Consider the following 15,073-nt stretch of genomic DNA (forward strand, 5'->3'; position numbering starts at 1 on the left):
GGCTCCGCCCCGGCCCCGCCCTCACTGGCTCCGCCTTGACTCCGCCCCGCCCTCACTGGCTCCGCCCCGGCCCCGCGCTCACTGGCTCCGCCCCGGCCCCGCCCTCACTGGCCCCCGCCCCGGCCCCGCCCTCACTGGCTCCGCCCCCGCGCTCACTGGCTCCGCCCCGCCCCCGCGCTCACTGCCTCCACCCCGGCCCCGCCCCCGCACTCACTGGCTCCATCCCGGCCCCGCCCGGTTCGCCCCGTTCGCCCCGCGCCCGCGCACTTCCCAGTCCCTCCACGAGTCATTTGCATATAAGGCGCGTCCTCCGGCGCTATTTGCATGGAGCCCGGGCGCCGCGCCGACGGGATCCCGGGGAGCGTGGGCGGGCCCGGAGCGGCCTGATTTGCATGGGGGAGGCCTGCTCGCCGGGACCCTCAGGTGCCGCTTCCCCTTCCAGCGGCCTTCGCCGCCTTTCTTCCGATTTCCGCGTGCCTTTTCCGGCGCCTGCCCGCGGCCGAGACAGGATGCTCCCGAAGCGGCGGCGAGCGCAGGTCGGGGCCCCCGGCGACCCTGCCTCCTCCGAGGCGCGCTTCCCCGGCGTCGCCATCTACCTGGCCGAGCCACACATGGGCCGCAGCCGCCGGGCCTTCCTCACGCGCCTGGCGCTCTCCAAGGGCTTCCGGGTCCTGGATGCCTACAGGTGCGCGCTGGAGGAGAACCTTGCGGCCCCGGGGCGGGAGGCGGGCACCTGCCTGGGGCGTCTTCCGCGGGGGGGGGGGCACCTGGGGGCGGCGCTCACGAGGGACTCTGTGGGTGTGGCCTCACCCGCAGGCCCCACACCCTGGCTGTGGGTTTGAGGGCCTCAGTACAAAGTGCCCTGCTCAGAACTTTGCAAGTTACCAGCCACTTTCACAAGTGGTGTTTCTTTTCAGCTCAGACCATTGAAACCCAAAATGACTCACCTGGCAGCTGACCCCCAGGGCAGAGGGGCACCTGAGACTTTGGAGTCCAAGTTAACCTTGGCACTTCATGCTTCTGTGGCTTTTCTCTCAATACCCTCTTCCATAAAAGTGTGCTAGCGCCTCGGCCAGGAGTGCTCTGTAGGACAAGGAGAGAACCTACCAGAAGCTTCCTGAAGACCGAGACGGGTGTGTGCGGTGGCAGAGGGCCCCCTGGCTCACGGCCTTCTGCCCTGGGTGAACCCGTCTTGCTGCCCTGTTAGCCAAACTGCCCTCTCTCCTCCTGGCTGAGACAGTGGTGGGAGTGAGGCTCCAAGATCGGCAAAAATCAGCCACAGAGACACTGCTGAGGTTAAGGAAATGGGTTCCCTTAGGTTTGAAGGTGAAAGAGCAAACAAACCAGGGGCCAGTGCCCCAGCTGCTCACCCTGCCGCTCATTCGTTCTTTCACTCACTCACTCATTCGTTCAACCATTCCCCATGGTTATACCCGCTTTGAAAAGTTTAGTGTGCTGTGTGCTAAGCCCTTTTGTTTATTAGCTTGTTTAATCATTGTAACCATGCTACACAGTAAAGGTGCTGTTAATCTGCTTTAAAAGGGAGCAAATCAGGGCACAGAGAAGTGACCCGCCCAAGGGCTCACCGCATGTATGTGGCAGAGCTGGGGTTCAAACCCAAGTAGTCTGGGTCCAGCACTCAGATGAAGGTCCCTTGGTCCTGCCCCCTAAGGAACTCCTTTCTCGGGGGCCAGGGGAGAGGAGAACAGACAAGTTAGCAGAAGCATGGGCTGGGCCTGTGATCACAGCTAGAGCAGAGAACCGCAGCTCTGTGGGGGCTGGGATTGCAGGGGTGTCCATCTGCGAGAAGGGGTGCCTGCCAGGCAGAGGGGACAGTAAGTGAAGGCCTGGTGGCACGGAGCAGGGTGGACAGGGACCTCTGGTCTTCACTTCTCTCCCTGCCTAGCTCTGAGGTGACACACGTGGTGATGGAACAGACCTCAGCAGAGGAGGCCAGCCACTGGCAGGAGCACAGGGCGGCCACAGCCTCTCCCCAGCGATGCTCCCGCCCGGCACTGCTGGACATAAGCTGGTTCACAGAAAGCATGGCAGCCGGGCAGCCGGTACCCGTGGAGTGCCGGCACCGCCTGGAGGTAAGCTGGGTGGCTGGGTGCAGGCTGTAGCTCGGTGGGACGGGCGACATGTTGGCTTCAGGTAAGGCGAGGGGTAGGGGTAGTGCAGAGACCACAGGGGCCCTGGGAGGCCAGGCCCTCCTGGTTTCTGCTCCTGTCATTGGTGTAAGCTCCTGGGGTCCACTTGTTTTTAGCATTTTCAGGCCTTTCTTGCTCAAGTAGTGAGACAGTAACCCCAGGTGAGAGAGCGCCAGGACCAGCAGGAGGCTGTCCTCGGAGTGCTGTGGGTCTGTGGCCTCTGCCCCCCGGTCAGCGCTTCCTGGGCATGCAGAGCCAGGGGATGCAGGGGTGGGCTCAGAGTAGGGCTGCCCGCGGTGCCGCCCTGGCTCCGCCTGTGGGCCCCCAGCCCATGTCCCTGTCTGTGAGGTGGGGATGACGTGCACTGCTGGTGCATGATTGGCAGGGTTCCGGAGGTGGAGCGCATGCATTGTGCGCAGGGACAGGGACAGTCCTCTGTGAGAGTCCGCAGGCGGCATCTGTACTGCTCTGGGGGAAGAGCCCCTCCTCAGCCAGCTCGGCAGGGCAGGGCTGCCTCTGTGCTTCCTGTCCCTGTCAGAGGCCAGGGTCTGGGGGCAGCCTCTGAGTGGCCTCTGTATGGCCTGTCCACAGGTGGCTGCGCCCAGGAAAGGGCTGCCCTGCCCAGCGAGGATGCTGCCCTATGCCTGCCAGCGGCCCACACCCCTCACACACCACAACAGCAGCCTCTCTGTGAGCCTTGGGTTCCCAGCATCCCTGGGGTGGGAGCAGGCCCGTGCCAGCCTGGGGACAGGTGGCTGAGAGCTAGAGGGTGGGGAGTGAGGCACCCTTGCCCTTCACTAACAGCCTCTCCCTGCAGGAGGCCCTGGAGATGCTGGCGGAGGCCGCAGGCTTTGAGGGCAGCGAGGGCCGCTTCCTCTCCTTCCGTAGGGCAGCTGCAGTGCTCAAGGCCCTTCCAAGCCCGGTCACGGCCCTGAGCCAGCTGCAGGGGCTGCCGCACTTTGGGGAACACTCCCGCAGGGTCGTCCAGGTAGGTGCTCAGTACAGTTAAGGGGTGGATCAGGAATGCAGGCCAGAGGTGGCCTGGGGTCATGACACAGGTGGTCAGAGGCTGAGTGCCCTATGGAGGCTGGCTTCCAGCTGGGGCCAGCCACCCTCCGAGTCCTCCTCTGTAAGTGCAGCCCACACCCGGTGGCTGGGAGGGACCGGCAGGACTGGGCATCGGCCCCGCCGTCTGCAATGGTGGAGGGAAACCCTGCCTTGGAGCATTTCTTTTTAAAATAGGAAGTATTTAAGGATCCAAGATATGACATCCTTGATGTGTCCTGTGAAGCTAGACCAGCTGATGGCACACTTACCACTTGGGGAGTACATGCAGCCCCAAACAGACTCTTGAAGTCAGCTAAGCTTTTGAATGAAGTCCCATTGAATACACCAGCTATGTCTTGAAAAGCCACGGTTTACACGTCCCAGGCCTGGTCATTTGTGTTCCCCGGGACCCCGGGGCTGTGAGGCCAGGAGCATTGCTGCCTCCCGGGACCCTGCGGGGATGCAGCGCCTGGTCCCAGGGGCCCAGCTCTGGTCTGCAGTCAGGCTGAGACCTGTGCCTTGTCCGTAGGAGCTGCTGGAACAGGGAGTGTGTGAGGAGGTAGAGAGAGTCCGGCTCTCGGAGCGGTACCAAACCATGAAGGTATGTGCAGTGGGGAGCCCAGCAGGGACCTGGAGCCCACTAGCCTCCCCCAGATGACAGCACAGTTCCAACCCTATCCAGGAGGTGAGCAGGGGCGCCCAGGGGTCAGAGGAGGTCTCGCCAAGGAGTGGCAGCTAGGCTGACACCCGATATGCGCGAGGCAGCCAAGCCGGGATGGGCAAGGAGAAGCTGGGGTTTAGACAGGGAATTTTGTCGATCGCTCAGAACCATCTGTTCTCATTGGACCATCAGTGGAATATGCTCCAGTGTATCGTATGCTCCGGCACCTTAAACACAGCCTACCGGACGGAACTTAACCTTCTGGAGGGTCATGGAAACACTTGAGTCTATGGGGTGCTCATCCTTGCCCTGCCTCCCTGTGATCTCACACCCTGCTTGTCGCCCTGCCTGTGTCACAGCACACCTTCCACTGTTCCTGCCGCTGCTGACCTGGTGAGCCAGAGTCTCTGGCCACCTCAGTCACACTGCTCTGACACCTGTCTGGTCAGCCCCCATTGAGGGCGTGGGGCTTCCCTGGCAGGGAGGGTCAGCAGGCTCTGGGAGGTGGCCCAGAATGTCGTGAGGGCCAACAGGGGCTTCAGAGAGGGAGCCACATATGAAGGACGGAGGGTCCCAGGTAGGTGCCTAGCGGGTGCCCAGACCCATAGAGAGGAGATTGAGAGTTAGGAGTTTATTGCCGTCAGCAGCGTGGTTAGGTTGTTCTGAGCATGGTTTCTGTCGGGACCCGAGCTCCTGGTTTAGAGGAGGGAGGCGGCGATGGCCAGCATAGCCCAAGATGGGCAGGGCTCGCGGCCCCCAATGCCACCAGGTTCCTCCTCCTATCTGCACGCTGGCTGCCTCCACCCACAGAGACCTGGCCGTAGGAGGCTCCCCTTCCCTGGGTTATGGCCTCCACCACTGCACAGACCTGACCTTCTGTTTTGCTTCCAAAAATTTCCAGGGAGGGGATTGGCTGGGGCAGGTGCCTACCTCTGACCAATAAGCCGTGGCTGGCGAGGAAAGAGGTGACTTGCTGGCACTGAGGTGTGGGCCCACCCTTTGTGGGAGAGCCGTGTGGGGCCAGCCGCCCTGATGAGAGGTAGCTCCCGTGGTGTGGTTCCCTGTGGCCAGGCAGTGACTCCAGCTCCAGCCTGTGCTTCCTCCTGACCATGCTGTGCTCATCCACCAAACAGCTTTTCATGGGGATCTTCGGCGTTGGGGTAAAGACTGCTGACCGGTGGTACCGGGAAGGGCTGCGGACCCTGGACAGCCTCCAGGAGCAGCCCCAGAGGCTGACCCAGCAGCAGAAAGCAGGTGAGCCTCAGAAAGGATGAGGCCCCGGGGCCCTGGTGGTACGCAGGCCCCTCAGCTGGGCTTCCTGGTTCCCACCTAGTGGGGTCAAGATCCATTGCAGCCTTTTCGTAGTGGACAGGGACAGCACCGTGGCTGCTGAGACCTTCTCACCTCCTGGTTGGACTTGGACCAGGGCCAGGCCTGGGCCTTTTACTCCTGATTCCAGGAAGGGAAGGCTGTGTCTGATCGGCCCGTGCTCTGTGGGGCTGGTGTCCTGGCACGCCTACTGATGGCATAGGGACCTGTGTGACGGGAGAGGTTCAGGACGGGGCCTGCTCATAGCAGGTGGCACCTGAGAGCTTGTCAGCTCTGGGTTGAGGCCTGTCTCAGCCACTTACTAGGCAGGTCGACTTCTCTGAGGCTCAGTTCGCTGTGAAGCACGGGGTCTGTGAGTTTCTCCGTGCGAGCCAGCGGGTAGCAGGTGTTATCGCATTCTGTTCTCTCCACGTGGCCGGGGTTGGGGGCCTGCCCAAGGTGTCCCACAGCCCCGCACCCACCACTTCATCGAGCATCTTCCCTCAGGCTGGAGGGGGTTGAGACTCATGGAATCCTGTGTCCAGTGGAACATCGGGCAATGTCACCACTGGTGGTGAAGAGGGAACTGCCAGCAGCACTTACTGAGAGCCCACACTGCCAAGGGCTGCCAAGGGCTGTGGCTCCCCCTCTCGGGCCTCTCCTAAGTGCGGAAGCAGCCACCCTCAGGCAGGTGCTGAGAGGGCCCAGGGCCCAGTGAGGGGGCTCCCTGAGTGCACAGCTGCCACCTCCACGTCTTTATCACTTTCTGGTCCCTTTTATGGATGGGAAACCGAGGCATTCAAAGGGTGCATTGTGGCTGCATCCCTCTCAGCATCCTGCCAGGCCGGGTGCTGCTGGTGGGAGAAGCCGGACAGGGGCACAGGGGGCCTCTGGCTTTCCCCTCGGCTGCTGCACGTGAATCTACAGGCCCCTCCAAGGGAGAGTTTGCTCTGGAAAAGGGAGGAGGGGCGGTGGAGAGCGCGAGCTGGTGGGGCCTGGAAGGTCAGGAGAGCTGTGCTGTCCTCAGGGCTCCAGCACTACCGGGACCTGAGCACCCCAGTCCAGCGGCCCGACGCCGAGGCGCTGCTGCAGTTGGTGAAGGCAGCTGTGGCGCCCATCCTGCCTGGGGCCACCGTGACGCTGGCTGGTGGCTTCCGGAGGTGAGGGATCTGGTGTCCCCAGCCATGGCCCTGGTCCTCCCCCGCAAAGGCACCAGAGGCCAGCCACGGAGGGAGGGCCTTCCCCACCGGCAGGACTCGGGAGGACACTGAAGCTACAGCCCCGGGGTGGCCCGCAGCTCAGACCGGACCCCCTCAGGGGGAAGTTGCAGGGCCACGACGTGGACTTGCTCCTCAGCCACCCCCAGGAGGGCCGGGAGGCGGGGCTGCTGCCCAAAGTGATGCAGTGTCTGGAGAAGCAGGTGAGGGGCTCCCGGGCCTGTCCCGAGTGTGAGGCCTGGCCCTGGCTCCTGGCCCCCAGCCCCATGCCACGGTGGCTGCCATGCCTGCTGTCCCCGCAGGGCCTCGTCCTGTACCAGCAGCACCACCGAGGTGGCTGCGGACACGCCGAGCCCCCGCCCCGCCAGAGCCACCCCATGGATGCCTTTGAGAGGACTTTCTGCATTCTCGGCCTGCCGCAGCCCTCAGGGGTGCCTGTGGGGAGCACCCAGGGGCCCTGCCCCACCCGGAAGGCTGTGCGGGTGGACCTGGTGGCGGTCCCCATCAGCCGGCTCCCCTTCGCCCTGCTGGGCTGGACAGGCTCCAAGGTAGGGTGCATGCTGCGGAGCGGGCCTGGGGCACATGAGCGGCGCTGCCACTCCTGCTCTCCCCACAGCACTTCCAGAGGGAGCTGCGCCGCTTCTGCCGGAAGGAGAGGGGGCTGTGGCTGAACAGCTGCGGGCTTTTTGATCCAGAGCAGGTGTGTTGGGGGTGGGAGGATGCCTGGGGGAGGAGCCTGCTGGGGGGTAGCCTACTGGGGGAGGATGTGGGGGGAGGAGCCTGCTGGGGGGATGCCTGGGGAGGGATGCCTGGGAGAGGAGCCTGCTGGGTTCCACTGCCCTTCCCCTCCCCCTCCCCTCCCCCTTCCCCTACCCCATCCCCCCACCCTTCTCAAGGAAGCCAGCAGAGTGGGGTGGGGGGCTCCCAGGCATTAACACCCCCACTCCTGTTGCAGAAGATGCTTTTCCACGCAGCTTCGGAGGAAGACATATTCAGGCACCTGGGCCTTGAGTACCTTCCCCCGGAGCAGAGAAATGCCTGAACCTACCCACCGGCCCGCTCTGCTCCTCTGCTCCGCTCAGCTCCAGCAAGCCAGGCCCTGTGGGCTCCAGGGAGAAGAGACCCAGGCCCCCCCCCATGCCCTCTGGCCCCTGACTGGGAGCCCCAGCTATGTGGGGTCCTGCTCCCTGACCCAGGCCCCGTGGGCCCCAAGTCCTGCCCACCTTCCCCCCCCCCACCCCCCTCTCCCTTCTCCCCTCTCCCACTTCCAGTCCGATGAAATGAAATGAGCACGTGGAAGCAACCAAGCTGTGTTCTGAATGTGCCACTGGTGCCTGGGAGAGCGCTGGCTGCTTCTGCCAGAGGCCACCTACCAGGGCCCCAGGCCCCCATAAGCCACAGGGTATCACTGGGCACAGAGGGGGCATCATGGCTGTGTGACCCTGGGCCCGTGGGGACGGGAACAGCACCACGTGTGTGGTGGGCAGGCTGCAGGGCCAGAGGTGGCGTATGGTGGCCTCCCGGACCCGAGAAAGGGGCTGGGACCTGGAGCTCTTTCCCACCAGGAGTCCTTGGGGTCACTGCTGGCATCTGCAGACGGATGGCGGGGCACAGAGGTAGGGAGCTAGGGGTGGGGAGAGGGCTTGCCCCACTGCCCCCACCTCCCAGCCTGGCCTCCTGTCTCTGCGTTGGCTCGTCCAAGGTCCCCTTCCCAGAAGGCAGGTCCCCTGTTCTGGGAATGGCGGGTCACTGGCGTCCCTGTCCCTCCCAGCTCCCGGCACTCCAGCAGTTCCCTACCTGCCTCCGGGGCCCCCAGGGGCCTGGCACTCCTGCCTGCCCCCCTCTGCGACCCTGGGGCTCCTCTGCACTCCCAGTGCTCTGAGCGAGCTGATGCCTCCCAGGGAGGGCCCTCTGCTGCTCACCCCCAGGCATGCCCCGGCTGCCCAGACTCCCAGGTCTCCAGCTGAGGCCTTCCCTGGCCACTCACTGCATTTGAATATATTAAAATAACACAGCGAGGTTGACCCTGGGGCATGCAGTTTGTGTCGACCTATTGAGCGCCACCAGGCCAGCCTTGAGAGCAAAACAGCCGGTCATTGTGCCAACAGACTGGGTTTCTTTGGGAATGGTAGGGCCAGGTGGAAACGCAGGAGGGACTGCTCTGCGTGCAAGTGCAAGTACAAGTCCCAAGGAGGAAGTCAGGCGTCGGCTGGTGCGGGGAGGGAGGACACGGACGCCTCGTGTGGGCAGCAGGGCAGGGTCCTCCCCGAGCCCCCTCCCACCTTCCAGACTCTTCTAGGGGGAGTCTCCTTCCTTCAGTGTGCCTGGTCGCCGTCGGGCTGGCCCGGGCCAACCCGTCCCATCGTGGCCTCGTGCTCGCGGGCCGGCGGTCACTGTGGTTTCGCTGCCAGGGTGTGGTGTAGGAGCAGTGGCCTGTGCGGGCCCCTGGGGGGCTGCTAGGCCTCATCCGCCCTGCGCCGTGTTCCGCGCCACACGGAGCACCTGTTGAGAACAGTGGGCTTGTTCCTCCAGACAGTGGAGGGAACCGCTGTGGACTCGGACGTACAGGTTTTCATGGGAACATAGGTCTTCCTTTCTCTAGGGTAAAGGGTGAGATGCAGGGGTTAGTGCGTGTGCCAGGGTCTAAGACTGGCTAGGTGGCCCTCAGCGGCCACGCCGGCCCCGTGTGCCAGCTCACGCTGGTCCACACCTATTGTGTCCCCAGTGTCAGTTTCACTGCTGTACCGTCGGCATCCCCACTCTGGCGATGTGTCCGAGTTTTTTGTCCATTTCTTTTTTTTTTTTTTAAGATTTTATTTTATTTATTCATAGAGGCAGAGAGAGAGAGAGAGGCAGAGACACAGGCAGAGGGAGAAGCAGGCACCACACAGAGAGCCCGACGTGGGATTCGATCCCAGGTCTCCAGGATCACACCCTGGGCTGCAGGGGGCGCTAAACTGCTGCGCCACCGGGGCTGCCCCTGTCCATTTCTTAAAAACATTGTTTTCTTACTATGAATTTGAAGGCTCTTTGTGGTCTTTGTACACAGGACGCTTGCTGCTGCGACGTGTGGCTGTTCCTGCGTGTGCAGCTTGTGCTTTCCTTTCTTACTGGGGATTTCTCAGAGCAGCCGGTCTGGTTTACCAGTTATCAGTGGGCCGTTTCTCGTTTCTTGTGATTTTGGTTATGTCTCTGACCCTCAAGTCACAAACGTCTTCTTTGTTTTCTTGTGTAGTGTACAACTTACGTTATTTTAAAAAGATTTTATTTTTCATGAGAGACACACAGAGAGAGGCAGAGACACAGGTAGAGGGAGACGCAGGCTCCATGCAGGGAGCCCGATGGGGGACTCGATCCCAGAACCCAGGCATCAGGAAGGAGGGTTGGGTTTCGTCAAATGTTTTTTTTTTTTCATCTTTTGAAGTGATCATGTGTTGTTTCTGTCAAAAAAAATTCTATGATATGATATATTTATTGGCTTTCAGATGCAGACCCCTCACTGTAAATTATGTGGTGTATAGTCCATTTTTATTTGTTGCTAGGTTCTGTGCTGAAGCTTTGTGTTTGTGCATTCACAGCAGGTGGCATCTCCGATGTCTGAGGAGTGATGGGATCTGGGTGATGACGGTGTGGAATGGGCGCTTACCTCTCACTTTAACCAGCATGCGTTATTATATTTAGAGCAAGTGCCTCGAAGCCAGCATGGAATTTGGTGATTTTTAAAAGTCCAAACTAAAAAAAAAAAAAAACAAAACAAAACGTCCAAACTATACCTTGTCTTTAATTCAGTGTGTTTGCCTGTGATATTTTGATGCGGTGAGAAATACAGAAGAGCGCCCAGATGGCTCAGTCGGTTAAGCATCTCTTAAAATGAGTGGTAAAAATCACAGAGGGAGACAGGACATGAGCAACCCCTAACTCTGGGACACAAACAAGGGGCAGTTGAAGGGAGGTGGGGGGGGTGTTGGGGTGACTGGGTGACGGGCACTGACCTGACGCGATGAGCACTGGGGGTTAGACTATGTGTTGGCAAATCGAACTCCAATAAAAAATATACCAAAAAAAGCGCATCTGACTCTTGATTTCGACTCAGATCGTGATCTCTGGATCATGATATTGAGCCCTGCGATTGAGCCCCGCCTTGGGCTCTGTGCTGGGTGTGGAGCCCCCTCACTTGCTTTCTCTAAAAACACAAGACAAAAAACATATTTTGGTCTTTCTGTCCACCTCCTGACCAGAGCTCCTAAATCCTATGAAGTGTCTTGGATGAAAGGAGTTTTTTGTTTGTTTGTTTTTTTCCCAGGGAGGGCCTGTGGACTCTGGGATGGCTCTAAGATGGGGATGGGCACCAGAAAGACCAGGCCATGACTAGGAGCCTCATCCTGAGGGCGGGGGGGCGGGGGGGCTCTCCGGAGACAGTTAACAACTAGTCATGGCCGTGTGATGAAGCCACCAGAAAGATCCCAGGAAGGTGGTTTCGGCCCAGCTCCACAGGGTTGAGGATGAGAGGCAGTGGCACTCAGGACCCTTCAGGACCTCGCCCTGGGGGCCTTGTCATCTGGGTTTCATCGAGTTCCCCTGAGTTCTGTGAGTTGTTCTAGCAAATTATCAAACGCAGCGAGGGGGTGGTGGGAGGCCCAGTTTATAGCTGACCTGTCTGGCATCCGAAGCGGGGCAGTTTCGTGGGACAGAGCCCCTCATCCATGGGGCTGACGCGTCTCCAGGGAGATGGTGTCAGAGCCTAGGTGGTTGGACCCCACTTCTCAGTGGGGAAGACTCAGAGCGGCGGGGTGAGCAGGAGTGCACAGGAGCAGAGACAGCCTCCTTTGCTCTGCTCGGTGTGCAGCACACGCCCATCCCAGGCAAGGCCCTGCACCATGGATGGAAGGGCAGCATGATTTGGGGTTAGGCCCAAGACTTTGTCATTTTTTCTGTTTCTCCTTTCCTGCCCTGCTGCTTTCTTCCTAGATTTCTTTGTATACATGGTATTTAGTGGGTGTAGGAATGATATACACACTTTTCATAGCCTGCTTCGACTTAATATCTTAGCACTTCATGTGGAACATAGCAGCCAACCCACCGTGTAGGTCTCCTTACCCCTCAGGCTGTAGGCGGATCACCTCTGCGTACCTCGGAACCCCCAGCAAACTGTATGGTGATAAATTCTGAATTTAAACTAAGAAATAGGGCAGCCCGGGGGGCTCAGTGGTTGAGTGTCTGCCTTTGGCCCAGGGCGTGACCCCGGGGTCCCGGGATCAAGTCCCGTGTCAGGCTCCCTGCATGGAGCCTGCTTCTCCCTCTGCTTGTGTCTCTGCCTCTCTCTCTCTGTATCTCTCATGAATAAATAAATAAAATCCTTTTTAAAAATAAACTAAGAAATATATTAAGTTTACATGACATTACAGATCTATAACTCTAATTTGGCTCTGTGTAAAAAAAAAAAAAAAAATTGGCTCTGTGTAGCTAGCCTTAACAATAAAAACTGCCAGTTGTTTTACCAGGAACAGATGGATTTTTTCAGGAATAAAAGAACTGCAATCTGAGACCCACATGCTGGCAAAACCTGAGGCGGGCGGGCAGGAGGGGGGGTGCAGGGAAGCATCCGTCAGTCTGTCCAGCAGGGCTCCCACCTCCCAGGCTGGGCCCAGGGGAGGCCGAGCTGGGCTCTTCCAGTGGGGTCCGCGGAGGGCCTCACTGGGAGGGCTGCGAGCGTCCCCTGCTGGAAGGTCCCGCTCTGTCTCCGTTACTGATTTTCACTATATATGGAGGGTCCCCCCTCCCCCAACATTTTAAAAAAAGATTCATTTTAGGAAGAAAGCAAGAGCACAAGCAGAAGGGGCAGAAGGAGAGCGGGAGAGAGCATCCCAAGCCCGACACAGGGCTTGAGATCATGACCCGAGCCGAAACCAGAGTCGGATGCCTAACCAACCGTGCTGCCAGGCGCCCCTCTATACGCGTTTTTACAATTTTTGTTGCTCCTCCTATATTCTTGATGTTCTCAGTTTCCCTATGGTACCATTTCTCTTCTGTCTGAAGAATTTCATTAACATTTTCCTCCAGAGCAGCTGCTCGAGGCATGAATTCTCTTACTTTTCCTTCATCTGGGATTATCTTTATTTCACCGGTGTGCCCAAGGGGCATTTTTGCTGGGTATAGAGTATCAGGCTGCACTTCTTTCAGCAGTTTATGAATATTGTTCGGTTCCTTCTGGCCCTTGTGGTTTCTGGTGAGAAACCCACAGCCTTGAAAAGAGTTGCCCTCCTACATGAAATGAATCATTTTCCTTTGGCTGATTTTGGAATTCTTCTTGGTCTTTTAGTTTTCATGAATTTCATTATGCCGGGTCTGCACAAATCTCAATTCTACAATACAGGGTCATCAGCTGCAATCACGATGCTTTACATTAGATCCTTAGACCTTGTTCATCTGACAGCTGAAAGTCTGTGCCATTTTACCGAACTCTCCCTATGTGCCCCACCCCCAGCTCCTGACAATCACTTTTCTACTCTGTGGTTTATAGACTGTACCTTTTTCTTTTTCTTAAGATCCCCATATAAGTCATACCCTGCAGTATTTGTCTTTATTTGGCTAATTGCACCCAGCATAATGCCCTCAAAATTCATCTATGTTGTTGCAGATGGCACGATTTTCCTTCTCATGACTGAATAATATTCCTGAATCTGTATTAAGGATGTCACATATTATAAATATATATGCACATATGTAACTCAAATGGACATATCATATATATACAAACATGAGTTACAAATGTGTATATATACGAAGCCATAAGTAATCAAAACAGTTACTGGTGTAAACACAGACACATAGAAGAGAGAGCCCAGAAATAAACCCACACGTTGTGGTAAATTAGTTTATGACCAAGGACCAGGAATGTACCGTGGGGAAAGGATAGTCTCTTCAATAAATGGTGTTGGGAAAATTGGACAGCCATATGCAGAAGGGTCCTAGGTATTCTCAATAGTATGTTGAGAGCCTGGATCTTGTTGAAATCCTAAGGAGAAGGTTGACTGTATTGTGTTGCAGGCAGTTAGGTCACCTGTCGCGTGCCAGCTGTAGTTCTCGTGGCCTCACCAGGGCAGCGGGGGGCCCACAGTGTACGTGGACGGCCAGACCCCACAACTGCAGCTCAACAGAGCCCAGAAACTACCTGGATGACTCACCTAATCTCCCTCCTCCCCGCACCTGCCCTGACCCTTCACAGCTCCCGGGGTACTTGGATTCCCCTCCCCGTGGCACAGTTCCTACAGCTGCACCCAGGCCTGGGCCGGGGCTGCCAGGGGCAGAGGGAAGGCGGCAGGTGACTGGGGCACGTGCCTCCGGTTGGAGGGTAGCTCCCCTCTCGGGGTCACGGGGGCCTGCCCGGCTGGCGCTGCCATCACTATGCCACCTGCACGTTATCACCTGGAGCTGGGGTGGGGACGCTGCAGGGCCTTCACTGCTGCTTTCAGACCCTAGGGCTTCTCCACAGCCCTTTCTGTCCACCCTGGGTGCACGTCCAGGCTTTGAGCGGGGCAATCCAGGACGGACAAACCGTGAAGTCGTCAGGGTCCTGTGGAACTTCGAACCTCCTCTCCTCACACCACCTCCCGGCTGCTACTTCTCACACACCAAGTTCCCTCTGCACCCACAGGGGAGAGTGGAGGGGGGCGCGCGCTGCCTCCTCTGCGGTCTCATCCCACAACCCAGCAGGTCAGGTGTCAGGCCGTCTGTCTCCCTTCACGGAGGCACAGGCCCCCACGGCCCGGGCCTCACCACCCCTAGTGCCTGAGCCGCCCGGCACAGCAGATGTGCCCAGCAGGTACCGTGGGCGGTCCGTCGTGCTGCCACCAAGGCCGGGGGCGGGGCAGCCCCGAGGCCCAGCCCTCCCCCAGGCAGCAGCCTCCAGCCGCCTCATTGGCACCCAGCCCAGGCCATGCAGCTTCCTCTTCCCCCAACCCATAGTCGCTGCCTCCCCCAGGGCTCCGCCCCCCCTCTGGCCTCACTTCCCCCCCAGAGGCAAGTGACTAAAAACGCAGCTGTGCCTCCAGTGCCCGCGCAGCCCCTGGTGCCCCCTGCTGCACCCGTGGCTGCGCTGCCCCCCAGGGGCCTGTTGACTCGCTGGTCCCTTCGCCTGGAATGCTCTCCCCAGAGCAGAATCCGCTGCTCTTTGGGGCTCCTCCAAGGCTGCCCCTCTCTTCCCTGTCTCCACCTACTTGTTCCTCGTAGCCTGGGGGGATCCGGAGAGCCTGCGGAGTGGCTGGTACCATCCTCGTCTTGCACTGAACTTGGGCTTTCCGCCTGGCTCCCCACTGGCCCCCAGGCCCGGTCAGTGGTTGGGGCGACAGAGCAGCCACCTACAGGAGATGTCGAGCTCGAGCAGCAAGGCCCACGTGTGGCACTGCTAGGCGGGTGGCCTCCACCTGCCAGCCTTGGGGTGGAGTCTCTGTCCGAGGGCCCCAGAGCTGGGAGGGAGAGATGCCAGGGCTTTGCATGCCCAGGCCCAAGGCTCAGCATGGTAGCTGGCGGTCCGCCATCCACCCTTTTCCATTTTCAGATGTGCGACAGGGTGAGGCTGTGGCTGCTGGGGGGGGGGGGCTGGATATAGGTACCCTGGGCGGGCTCCCTCCTGAGGCCGCAGCTCCTGCCCCAGGGGCCTTCATCCCCCCCCAAATGTGAACGTAGAGGTC

The 15,073-nt window shown here is 59.4% G+C and overlaps 1 protein-coding gene across 5 annotated transcripts; it reads left to right on the top strand.

Annotated features, from left to right (window-relative positions):
• Nucleotides 1-225: 225 nt before the first annotated feature.
• POLM (DNA polymerase mu) lies at nucleotides 226-7,565 on the top strand. 5 transcript variants are annotated; one of them, XM_038559581.1, is made up of 11 exons: nucleotides 229-685; nucleotides 1,907-2,093; nucleotides 2,742-2,840; nucleotides 2,968-3,138; nucleotides 3,727-3,798; nucleotides 4,992-5,112; nucleotides 6,194-6,326; nucleotides 6,484-6,586; nucleotides 6,686-6,931; nucleotides 7,000-7,083; nucleotides 7,339-7,565. In XM_038559581.1, exons 1-11 carry the CDS (start codon nucleotides 393-395, stop codon nucleotides 7,423-7,425), a joined length of 1,596 nt encoding a protein of 531 aa, XP_038415509.1. In that variant the 5' UTR covers nucleotides 229-392; the 3' UTR covers nucleotides 7,426-7,565. The 5 variants fall into 5 exon arrangements, with proteins under 5 accessions (XP_038415513.1, XP_038415510.1, XP_038415509.1 ...); XM_038559584.1 differs by lacking the exon at nucleotides 229-685 and adding an exon at nucleotides 773-1,133; XM_038559585.1 differs by lacking the exon at nucleotides 6,484-6,586 and having other exon boundaries at nucleotides 226-685; nucleotides 6,202-6,326.
• Nucleotides 7,566-15,073: the final 7,508 nt, after the last annotated feature.

Source organism: Canis lupus, chromosome 16 (assembly GCF_011100685.1).
Source record: "Canis lupus familiaris isolate Mischka breed German Shepherd chromosome 16, alternate assembly UU_Cfam_GSD_1.0, whole genome shotgun sequence".
NCBI lineage: Eukaryota > Metazoa > Chordata > Mammalia > Carnivora > Canidae > Canis > Canis lupus.